The 12,485-nt window shown below is 38.7% G+C and overlaps 1 protein-coding gene across 2 annotated transcripts in view; it reads left to right on the top strand.

The window, feature by feature from the left end:
• LOC126187459 (titin) overlaps window positions 1–12,485 on the top strand; it is a 947,541-nt gene that overhangs the window by 899,543 nt on the left and 35,513 nt on the right. For both annotated transcript variants that reach the window (XM_049928552.1, XM_049928553.1), the window contains one exon: window positions 329–1,631. In XM_049928552.1, coding sequence (XP_049784509.1) covers window positions 329–1,631 — 1,303 coding nt within the window. The remainder of the gene's footprint in view (window positions 1–328; window positions 1,632–12,485) is intronic.

Here is a 12,485-nt window from a genome sequence, read left to right on the forward strand (position 1 = left end):
GCATGTTCTGTAGAACCATTGTGTTAGTTTTTGTTGAATGTAATCACACTTACTTTACTAGAGGTAGTTGATAATATGTATGCTCTACATTTTTGTTTATTAACATTCTGGATTTATTGCAGGACTTGCACTGTATGCTGCCTCCGTATTTTGCCTAATGTAGATACATGTTTTTGTATTGTTTTTTTAACTACATAAGTTAGTGTGTATCTGATCATAATTTCATAGACAGTTTTAACAACATAGGTACTACTTTCAATCAATTTTTAAAACTAATACGTTTTTACCCTGGAGATAGAGGTGATCTAAAATTCTATCCTATTTACAGGAAATATCATCTACGGTGGTCACGAAAGAGCTGCCTGGTCTTCAACAAGCATCCAGAGATGACAGAGATTCAAGTTTGGAACCTTTTCCTTTCGAACCAGAGGCTCCTCGTACTGTGTCAAAGCGAGTTCCAAAAGCTCCTCCACCTCCAAGTCCTTCAAAGTTTGTTAAGGGTGAATTCCGTGAAAGTGATTACGAGAGTGACTATGAGGGTAGAATCCCTGCTAAGTGGCGTCCAGCTGATTCTGATGCCGAAGAACCCACGTATCGTCCTGTCAGACCTATACTAACCCCACGTGCCAGCTCTCGTGCCTCTGCAGGTGGGCGTACACCAACACCTCCAACTGAATTTGATAACCCTCCACAAACTGGGGGACCACCAAGACCAAAATTTGAGCCTATAGAAAAACTAAATCAATCTGTCAAATCTGACAAAACTTCTAAGTCATCAGAAAAAGTTCAAGTGATATTTAAACCAAAACCTGTGACACCCAAAACTGTGGCGCCAATGGAAGTGATTACTGCAACACCTGCTGTAAAAACTACTGAACGTGTTGTACTGGAACCAGGGTCCCCTCCTGAGATAGGTTACATTCCACCACCCAGAACTGGGCAAAAAGTGAGTAAGTCAATCTTCCAGAATGCAACTCAGACTGAAACTTCCAAGGTTATGAACTTTGCCGAAGAGACAGAGACCAGTCGGCGTGTTATGAGCTTGCAACAAACCACGAGAGTGATAAAATTTGGTGAAGATGACAGAAAAAAGCCTGAACCTAAATTAGAACCTTTCCCTTTCAGGCCAGATCCAGACAGGCCCAGGCGTAGCAGTGCTCCTCCTCCCCCTAAACCTAAAAAGTTTTTTCCTGGTGAATTTCGTGAAAGTGATTATGAAAGTGACTACGAGGGTCGCATTAAACCAAAATGGACACCAGCAAACAGTGATACCGATGAACCAAAGTATCGTAGGGTTAGGCCTCCACAAGTGACACGATCTGTGAGTGTCCCAAGTAAATCATTGACTCAAGTTCCAACACCAATGGAATTTGACACTCAGCAGCCATATATTCCATCACCATCTGAGTCTCCGTGCTCAACACTGGAAAGACAGTCAAAAACTAGTGCACAAAAACTTCAGTTTGAAACAGAGCAAAGAAGATTAAGGAGAGTGGAAGAAATGAAAAAAAGATTTAGTGTAACTCCACCATCTACTACAACTGTAAAGAGGACAACCAGCCTCCAGGATCTTGGTGTCAAGCCAGGAGAACCACCAGAATATGGCTTTATTAGCCCAAGCACCGCTACCAGTAAGTTTTACAAAAATCACAGTAGTTACTCTCTCAGCAATATCTTTTATGTGAACAGCACTTCACCATGTTTCTAATACTTTAACTGTTGGTAATTTGAAGTTTCTCTAAATGATCACTCAGATGATTTGTTCTTTACTGTTCTTATTGTTGTAGTTAATTATTTCAAGTGCATATGTACCACAACAATAGTTAATGCCATAATTTGTTATGGGCCATACGGTAAGTAATTTAATTCTGCTACGCCCTTTACTGTATTTTTTGTCTACATTCACTTATTGATGAGAATTTAAATATGTGATATGCAATTTTCTCCTTATGTTACAATTTAACAATTAAAACATGCATTTGGCTTGTCATTAAGAGGTAGGTGTGTGTGTTTGTGTTGGGGGTAGGGAGGGGGGGCTGGGTGAGTGGCGGGGAGTATGTATGAGTGCCTGTGTATGTGGGCACCCATGTATGAATTCATGAGCATGTACTATTACATGTTAAAGCAAATTCCTACATGCAGACGTGTCAACTTTTCTTCAAATCTTACGATGTCTCTGTTGCTTGTCATACAGCTGAGCACAAGAAATATTAGTCTCTGTTTTTATTTTAATTTTCTTTGATGTCAAACATGTTTATTATCTGAGAGTGATTCAGATTCCCCACTCATGCTGAGTAACGATAGAGAGAACACAACAGATAGTTGGGCCCAGGTGAAAGCAGTGGCTTGCACCCACGTGAGGCACGGCAACCACATAAGGTGGCACCAGTCTTGGACACTAAATACCGCAGCCTGGCTAATATTAGCCAGTTTCCCGTTAGTCAATGAATCCTTTGGTTATACGCCCTTTGGTAGTAAAGTTTTAAACTTCCTGATTTATGTTTGTGATCTGACTTGCTTCCTGGATTCTTGTATATGCTGAAGACAACTTTATGATGCTCTGTACTTGTTTTGGTTATTTGTTCACTTCATTATCTTTGCCGTCATTTATCTCCTGAACTGCCTGTTTTGTTCTGCCAGTCTCTATGTGACCACCAGTATAATTTACCATAAAACTATGTTCTGCCTGCGCAGGGTAGGACAAAAGAGTATGGAAACGAAGAACATACAAGCTAATACTTGTAATAAGTGCCCAGAATGCATAGAGAAGCCATCAAGTGCATAGGCCCAGCCTCACAAGTGGGTGACATCCAGTTTGTATTGAGCCTTGCTCTTGCAACAGGTATAGTGTAACTGTAATGACCCTGTGGCAGCAGGGGAACACACATTTAAAAATGTATTGAAATTTGCAAGCTTTTGGAACCAGTGGCTCCTTATTCTGGTGAAAGGATTGAAGGGGAAGGAAGAGGGATGAGGGAAAAGAACTGGTGACATTTAGGAAATGGGAAGAGTTTGAGTTCTATCCAATTACATTATATATCTTCTAATATTGTTTATTTTGGTTGCTATTTAATGATCCTGTTTCTATCTTTGGTATTTCTATGGTTTCTGCAGGGCTTCGTCTTCTGTTGTTGGTTATTGTATGGCTCACAAACTGTTAGCAAATTGGCCACCTCATGTTAACCTGATGCAAACAGTGGTTAGTGCCGGTTGTGGCATGGCTCCACCAAATGGATACAGGCTCCATGAATTCAATATCTGAGTCCATGGAACACAAGACTTGTGGCTAGCAAACAGACTGAACAATGCTTTTGAATTCTTTTCCGTTTACACTCAACATCTTCATCCTCATCACTGAACATTTAATAAAATTTGTATCTTGTCACGGGAGCTAAGCAAAAATATCTTCCTACCTTTCTTCACATTCCCTGTAAAACCCATAAGCATAGTTGCTATCACAGCCTTATGATCACAGATACCTTCCTCTGCCTTAACTGATTCAAGAAGTTCAGATCTGCATGTAGCTATTGCCAGTCTACATTTTATGTAGTCTTTATGTCTGTTCTTCTGCTGTTGTCAGTTATTTTGTTGTGCAAACTGCATAACTAATCTACTTCTTTCAGTATCACATTTTCTACTCTAAATCCCCCAACAGCACTTGATTTAATTCAGCTACATTCCATTACCCTTGTTTTACATTTATTTATGTTCAGCTACAACCTGTTTTCAAGACACTACCCATACTTTTCAACTTTAGTATCTATGGCAGAATTATAGTGCCATTGGTTAACCTTTAAATTTTTCATTAATTAAAACGTCCGGGCTGAATTGCCATGGTCCATATATAAAACTACTTCTCCTTCCTGGTGTTTCGCTGTGCACTGCGGGCAACATCTTCTGAGGTGAGTCAGCGACTGGCTGCTAGACACTGGAGGTCCCGCTTAGATGGCGCCACCACTCATCATGTGCTTTCGACTCTAAACCTATCTCTGTCTAGTGCCATCTCTCTCGATTTCAGGTAATCGATTGTCACTTCGTTGATACAAAGTTGACCACCATATCTTGTCTAGTTTTAATCATTCTTCTTTTTTATTAAAATTATTTTCGTGCTTGTAGATCTCTATAGCTTCTCTATACATGCGGGTATAATAATGTGAGGTCCTAGCTATCATGTTTGTCTCACTAAATTTTATTTCCTGGTCACCATCTTTGAAAACGTGTTCTGCTACAGCTGATTTGTCAATTTGTCCCAGTCTACAGTTCCTTTTGTGTTCTGTTAGCCAGATATTAACACTCCTTTTAGTTGTTCCATTATAAACGATGCCACAGCTACACGGAATTTTATACACACCTGGGGTAGCTAAGGGCTGTTGTGCATCTTTCACCGATCTTAAACTTTCGCTAATTTTCTTGGTAGGTCGAAAGATTGTCTCCACTTGAAACTTGGCCAAAACTTTCCCAATACAGTCTGTGATGTTATGAATAAATGGAAGAAAAACTTTTCCAGACGACGGTTTTTGTTGTTGTGTATTTTCGGACACTTTTCTTCTAGGGTGGAGTGCTCATTCTATTTCGTTGTCAGTGTACCCATTTCTCTTGAAAGCCGTTCGCAAATGGCTTAATTCATCTTGCAAATAAATTGGCTCACGGATGTTATTAGTCCTGTCCACTAAAGTTTTTATGACTCCTCTCTTTTGCCTAGGATGATGATTCGAATCCTTATGTAGGTAACGATTGGTGTGTGTGTTTTTCCTATATACCTTGTGCCCTAAAGTCCCATCTGTCCGTTTAGGGCACAAGGTTATCCCCAAGTATAGCAGGCTCTAAAATCTCTTGAGTCACGCTGTAGAGCAGATTAAGCAACATTGTGCTTGATGTCCCCAAATAGACCGTTGATTTATCTTTGTTAACATGTTCTATCCAGTCTCTCCAGGTTACTTGTATAATTTCTTCATCAAGCAAGTTGACAAAGCACTTAAGCTGTTGTGGAGAAGTGGAGTTTACATCACTGCGAGGTTGTTTCAAAAAGTCATGATCAATTTTCTTTCCTGTCCTTATCATGTTTGAGCTATATCTCTGAAAATATCATCATTGATTGAAAATTTAACCATATTATTTTTTTCCTATATTTCTGCCAGTTTGGTTGTCATTGTCACCAGGTACAAAGGCAAGAAATGAAGCCTTGTCAGCTGGTAAATGAGTGGTGTGGTTTTTTTAGTGGCCTTGATGTATGAATTTCCTGTGGAGGGCTGCAGTAAATAGTATTAGGCAGGCATATAGAACAGGCTGTACAATGAGATTGGCTGCAAGGGTGGGATCTTTCTGATAGGAATGGTACTCGGGGGATGTCATGATGTTTGAGAAGATAATTTGAAGGTAAGGAAGATGTAGATCTAGGCAGATCTGGTTAGTTTGTGGAGGATATTGGTTGGGAGTGATCTATTCTGGACTTGAGGAAGTCATAGACTTGACAGAGTAATTGATTCAGCTGATCATGGTCTTGCTGGAACTGGGAAACTTAGAATTGAGTTATTAAGAAGTAGGAAATTTTCTTCTAAAATTTGAGTGGGGTAGGGGTGTGAGGGGAGCACTGCTTGGGAGAGTCAGTAAGGAGAGGAAATTGTGCAACAGATTATTGGTGTAAATTTTTAGGAATTTTGTGTTCAAATAGGTTTGTTTATTAGTATTACCTGTGTACTTCTGAAGGGTAACTGGCAAAGATGTGGAAAATATCTTATCTGTCACAAAGATTGATAAGCATGCTTTACACCTCTAGTCATTTATTTTGTTTGTTGAAATGATTTCCGCTACACTGAGTGCCCCTGCTTCACTCTTTCACACTACTAATTAAAGCATTTATTCCAAAGCTCTCCTCAACATAGGGAATAGCAATAATTACACACTAGTAGACCTTCATCTGTAAAAAATTACCTCCTTTCTTCACATGTGGCAGTGTCCAATGGAATGGTATTGAACTGCACCAAAGTTTTTTGTGCTGAAATTCTCTGTTTTGTGTATCAGAATTTTTGAAGAGAGATAGGTGCTTGTTGTTGTTGTTGTTGTTGTTGTGGTCTTCAGTCCTGAGACTGGTTTGGTGCAGCTCTCCATGCTACTCTATCCTGTGCAAGCTTCTTCATCTCCCAGTACTTACTGCAACCTACATCCTTCTGAATCTGCTTAATATATTCATCTCTTGATCTCTCTCTATGATTGTTACCCTCCTCACTGCCCTCCAATGCTAAATGTGTGATCCCTTGATGCCTCAGAACATGTCCTACCAACCGGTCCCTTCTTCTTGTCAATTTGTGCCGCAAACTCCTTTTCTCCCCAATTCTATTCAATACCTCCTCATTAGTTATGTGATCTACTCATCTAATCTTCAGCATTCTTCTGTAGCACCACATTTGGAAGTTTCTATTCTCTTCTTGTCCAAACTATTTATCATCCATGTTTCACTTCCATACATGGCTACAATCCATACAAATACTTTCAGAAGAGACTTCCTGACACTTAAATCTATACTCAATGTTAACAAAGTTCTCTTCTTCAGAAACACATTCCTTGCCATTGCCAGTCTACATTTTATATCCTCTCTACTTTGACCATCATCAGTTATTTTGCTCCCCAAATAGCAAAACTCATCTACTACTGTAAGTGTCTCATATCCCAATCTAATTCCCTCAGCTTAGCCCAATTTAATTCGACTACATTCCATTATCCTCATTTTACTTTTGTTGAAGTTCATCTTCTATCCTTCTTTCAAGACACTGTCCATTCCATTCGGCTGCTCTTCCAGGTCCTTTGTTGTCTGTGACAGAATTACGAAGTCATCGGCGAACCTCAAAGTTTTTATTTCTTCTCCATGGATTTTAATACCTAATCCAAATTTTTCTTTTGTTTCCTTTACTGCTTGCTCAGTATAAAGATTGAATATCATCAGGGACAGGCTACAACCCTGTCTCACTCCCTTCCCAATCACTGTTTCCCATTTATGCCCCTTGACTGTTATAACTGACTTCTGGTTTCTGTACAAATTGTAGATAGCCTTTCACTCCCTGTATTTTACCCCTACCACTTGTAGAATTTGAATGAGAGTATTCCAGTCAACATTATCAAAAGATTTCTCTAAGTCTACAAACGCCTGTCCTTAGTCTTTCTTCTAAGATAAGTTGTAAGGTCAGTATTGCCTCACATGTTCCAACATTTCTACGGAATCCAAACTGATCTTCCCCGAGGTCGGCTTCTACCAGTTTTTCCATTTGTCTTTAAATAATTTGCATTAGTATTTTGCAGCTGTGACTTATTAAACTGATAGTTCGGTAATTTTCACATCTGTAAACACCTGCTTTCTTTGGGATTGGAGTTATTATATTCTACTTGAAGTCGGAGGGTATTTCACCTGTCTCATACATCTTACTCACCAGATGGTAGAGTTTTGTCAGGACTGGCTCTCCCAAGGTCGTCAGTAGTTCTAATGGAATGTTGTCTACTCCCGGGGCCTTGTTTCGACTCAGGTCTTCCAGTCCTCTGTCAAATTCTTCACGCAGTATTGTATCTCCCATTTCATCTTCATCTACATCCTCTTCCATTTCCATAATATTGTCCTCAAGTAACCCGCCCTTGTATAGACCCTCTATATACTCCTTCCACCTTTCTGCTTTCCCTTCTTTGCTTAGAACTGGGTTTCCATCTGAGCTCTCGATATTCATACAAGTGGCTCTCTTTTCTCCAAAGGTCTCTTTAATTTTCCTGTAGGCACTATCTATCTTACCACTAGTGAGATAAGCCTCTACATCCTTACATTTGTTCTCTAGCCATCCCTGCTTAGCCATTTTGCACTTCCTGTCGATCTCATTTTTGAGACGTTTGTATTCCTTTTTGCCTGCTTCATTTACTGCATTTTTATATTTTCTCCTTTCATCAATTAAATTCAATATTTCTTCTGTTACCCAAGGATTTCTACTAGCCCTCGTCTTTTTACCTACTTCATCCTCTGCTGCCTTCACACTTCATCCCTCAGAGCTACCCATTCTTCTTCTACTGTATTTCTTTCCCCATTCCTGTCAATTGTTCCCTTATGATCTCCCTGAAACTCTGTACAACCTGTGGTTTAGTCAGTTTATCCAGCTCCCATCTCCTTAAATTCCCACCTTTTTGTAGTTTCTTCAGTTTTAATCTACAGTTCATAACCAATAGATTGTGATCAGAGTCCACATCTGCCCCTGGAAATGTCTTACAATTTAAAACCTGGTTCCTAAATATCTGTCTTACCATTATATAATCTATCTGATGCCTTCTAGTATCTCCAGGATTCTTCCATGTATACAACCTTCTTTTATTATTCTTGAACCAAGTGTTAGCTATGATTAAGTTATGCTCTGTGCAAAACTCTACCAGGCGGCTTCCTCTTTCATTTTTTACCCCCAATCCATATTCACCTACTATGTTTCCTTCTCTTCCTTTTCCTGCTCTCGAATTCCAGTCACCCATGACTATTGAATTTTCATCTCCCTTCACTACCCGAATAATTTCTTTTATCTCATCATACATTTCATCAGTTTCTTCATCATCTGCAGAGCTAGTTGGCATAAAACTTGTACTACTGTAGTAGGCATGGGCTTCGTGTCTATCTTGGCCGCAATAATGCGTTCACTATGCTGTTTGTAGTAGCTTACCCGCAGTCCAATTTTTTTAATTCATTTTTAAACCTACTCCTGCATTACTCCTATTTGATTTTGTATTTATAACCCTGTATTCACCTGACCAAAAGTCTTGTTCCTCCTGCCACCGAAATTCACTAATTCCCTTTATATCTAACGTAAACTTATCAATTTCCATTTTTAAATTTTCTAACCTACCTGCCCAATTAAGGGATCTGACATTCTATGCTCCGATCCGTAGAACGCCAGTTTTGTTTCTCCTGATAACGACGTCGTCTTGAGTAGTCCCTGCCCGGAGATCCAAATGGGGGACTATTTTGCCTCTGGAATATTTTACCCAAGAGGACACCATTATCATTTAACCATACAGCAAAGCTGCATGCCCGCAGGAAAAATTACAGCTGTAGTTTCCCCTTGCTTTCAGCCGTTTGCAGTACCAGCACAGCAAGGCCGTTTTGGTTAGTGTTACAAGGCCAGATCAGTCAATCATCCAGACTGTTGCCCCTGCACTTACTGAAAAGGCTGCTGCCCCTCTTCAGGAACGACATGTTTGTCTGGCCTCTCAACAGATATCCCTCCGTTGTGGTTCCACCTATGGTATGGCCAATCTGTATTGCTGAGGCACGCAAGCTTCCCCACCAACGGCAAGGGCCATGGTTCATGGGAGGGGGGGGGGGGGGGGGGGGGTTATAGGTGCTTACTCATCTTGAAACACTATGCATGGTTTTTGTAATTTTGTTGGAACATTGCAGCAATAAATTAGTTTTATAATAAATACTATTTTATTTGCTTAGGATGATTTGCCACCGTTTATTCTGTTAATATTCCTTTGTACCACTGAATTTGATGAGCCATTTGTTCTTCATTTAAGATGTGGTGTCCACAAAAAGCAGCACATTCCTACTTTAATATAATCATACTGAAGGATTCAAATTATTGGTACCACACACACACACACACACACACACACACACACACACACACGTAAACTATCACTCACATGTTTGTGTAACATCACAAAAAAATACATACGTAAATACAGCACTTGACAACGAGAATAAATTCTCGAAACATGTTTTGCTCAGTATTAATAAAATATGTAATCGGCACTGTTTTTAAACTAAAACCATTTGAGCAACGCAAAGTGAATGATGGTGTCAACTAGCACTCCAAGTGGCCATACGCCAAAACGTGCTAAATATGGTTCGATAAAGGTGTCACGATGATCACATCACAAAACTGCATTTGCACAGTTGAGACAGTTTGGAAATGGTTGTGATTGGTCGTGATATCTTCATTTGAACTAACCTACAGTAGTTACTCCAATCAGCCACCACACCAAGTAGATCTTAGCAGCGGTCGGAGACATGGCACAGATTGTTCCAACTTTTACATGTTTATCGGCTCCAATCTGCTGAGTGGAGTGGCCTGGTGTCAAGAAACTGAACCATGTAATATTTATAAACACTACTTGATTGCCAACATCGTGTCAGCAAAAATTATAAATATGTTGAATAAAATTGGGTGAAAATTAACATTGTGGGCATAGGAAATATGACGGGACTGATAACAAAAAATGTCGTAAACAACGGGAAAACATTAATTCCGGGAATGTTAAACCAGGGTTATACTGTAGCTGCCAATAAGTCTCAGCTTGACAGATGAACTTCTGGGAGTGTTGGTCATTCTGCATCAATTTTTTTTTTGGCAAATACTGACTTGGAATAAAGGTGCAACCCTAAACAGTATCGCCAACTAAGCAACAGATCATTCAGAAAGAAGACGCTGCAACACAACATCATTCAGCTGTCAGAGATTCTTTGGTCCTACTCTATGGTCCTCGTGATGGAGAAAGATTGGACATGGTGTTTCTTCGATTAGATTAGATTAGATTAATACAAGTTCCATGGATCATGAATACGATATTTCGTAATGATGTGGAACGTGTCAAATTTTCCAATACATGACATAATTAAATTAATTTAACAACATACTTAAGTTAATATAACAACTTTTTCATTTTTTGTGTTTTTTTTTTTATTTTTTGATTTTTTTTTTTTTTTAATTTATATCTAAAAATTCCTCTATGGAGTAGAAGGAGTTGTCATTCAGAAATTCTTTTAATTTCTTCTTAAATACTTGTTGGTTATCTGTCAGACTTTTGATACTATTTGGTAAGTGACCAAAGACTTTAGTGCCAGTATAATTCACCCCTTTCTGTGCCAAAGTTAGATTTAATCTTGAATAGTGAAGATCATCCTTTCTCCTAGTATTGTAGTTATGCACACTGCTATTACTTTTGAATTGGGTTTGGTTGTTAATAACAAATTTCATAAGAGAGTATATATACTGAGAAGCTACTGTGAATATCCCTAGATCCTTAAATAAATGTCTGCAGGATGTTCTTGGGTGGACTCCAGCTATTATTCTGATTACACGCTTTTGTGCAATAAATACTTTATTCCTCAGTGATGAATTACCCCAAAATATGATGCCATATGAAAGCAACGAGTGAAAATAGGCGTAGTAAGCTAATTTACTAAGATGTTTATCACCAAAATTTGCAATGACCCTTATTGCATAAGTAGCTGAACTCAAACGTTTCAGCAGATCATCAATGTGTTTCTTCCAATTTAATCTCTCATCAATGGCCACACCTAAAAATTTGGAATATTCTACCTTAGCTATATGCTTCTGATTAAGGTCTATATTTATTAATGGCATCATACCATTCACTGTACAGAACTGTATATACTGTGTCTTATCAAAATTCAGTGAGAGTCCGTTTACAAGGAACCACTTAGTAATTTTCTGAAAGACAGTATTGACAATTTCCTCAGTTAATTCTTGTTTGTCAGGTGTGATTACTATACTTGTATCATCAGCAAAGAGAACTAACTTTGCCTCTTCATGAATATAGAATGGCAAGTCATTAATATATATTAAGAACAACAAAGGACCCAAGACTGACCCTTGTCGAACCCCATTCTTGATAGTTCCCCATTTTGAGGAATGTGCTGATCTTTGCATATTATGAGAACTACTTATTTCAACTTTCTGCACTCTTCCAGTTAGGTACGATTAAACCATTTGTGGACTGTCCCACTCATGCCACAATACTTGAGCTTGTCTAGCAGAATTTCATGATTTACACAATCAAAAGCCTTTGAGAGATCACAAAAAATCCCAATGGGTGGTGTTCGGTTATTCAGATCATTCAAAATTTGATTGGTGAAAGCATATATGGCATTTTCTGTTGAAAAACCTTTCTGGAAACCAAACTGACATTTTGTTAGTACTTCATTGTTACAGATATGTGAAGCTACTCTTGAATACATTACTTTCTCAAAAATTTTGGATAAACCTGTTAGAAGGGAGATAGGACGGTAATTGTTGACATCCGATCTATCCCCCTTTTTATGCAAAGGTATAACAATAGCATATTTCAGTCTATCAGGGAAAATGCCCTGTTCCAGAGAGCTATTACACAGGTGGCTGAGAATCTTACTTATCAGTTGAGAACAAGTTTTTAGTATTTTGCTGGAAATGCCATCAATTCCATGTGAGTTTTTGCTTTTAAGCAAGTTTATTATTTTCCTAATTTCAGAGGGAGAAGTGGGTGAGATTTCAATTGTATCAAATTGCATAGGTATGGCCTCTTCCATTAACAGCCTAGCATCTTCTAAAGAACACCTGGATCCTACTATATCCACAACATTTAGAAAATGATTATTAAAAATATTTTCAACTTCTGACTTTTTGTTCGTAAAGTTTTCATTCAATTTGATGGTAATACTGTCTTCCTGTGCTCTTGGTTGACCTGTT

This window comes from Schistocerca cancellata, chromosome 5 (assembly GCF_023864275.1).
Source record: "Schistocerca cancellata isolate TAMUIC-IGC-003103 chromosome 5, iqSchCanc2.1, whole genome shotgun sequence".
Lineage (NCBI taxonomy): Eukaryota > Metazoa > Arthropoda > Insecta > Orthoptera > Acrididae > Schistocerca > Schistocerca cancellata.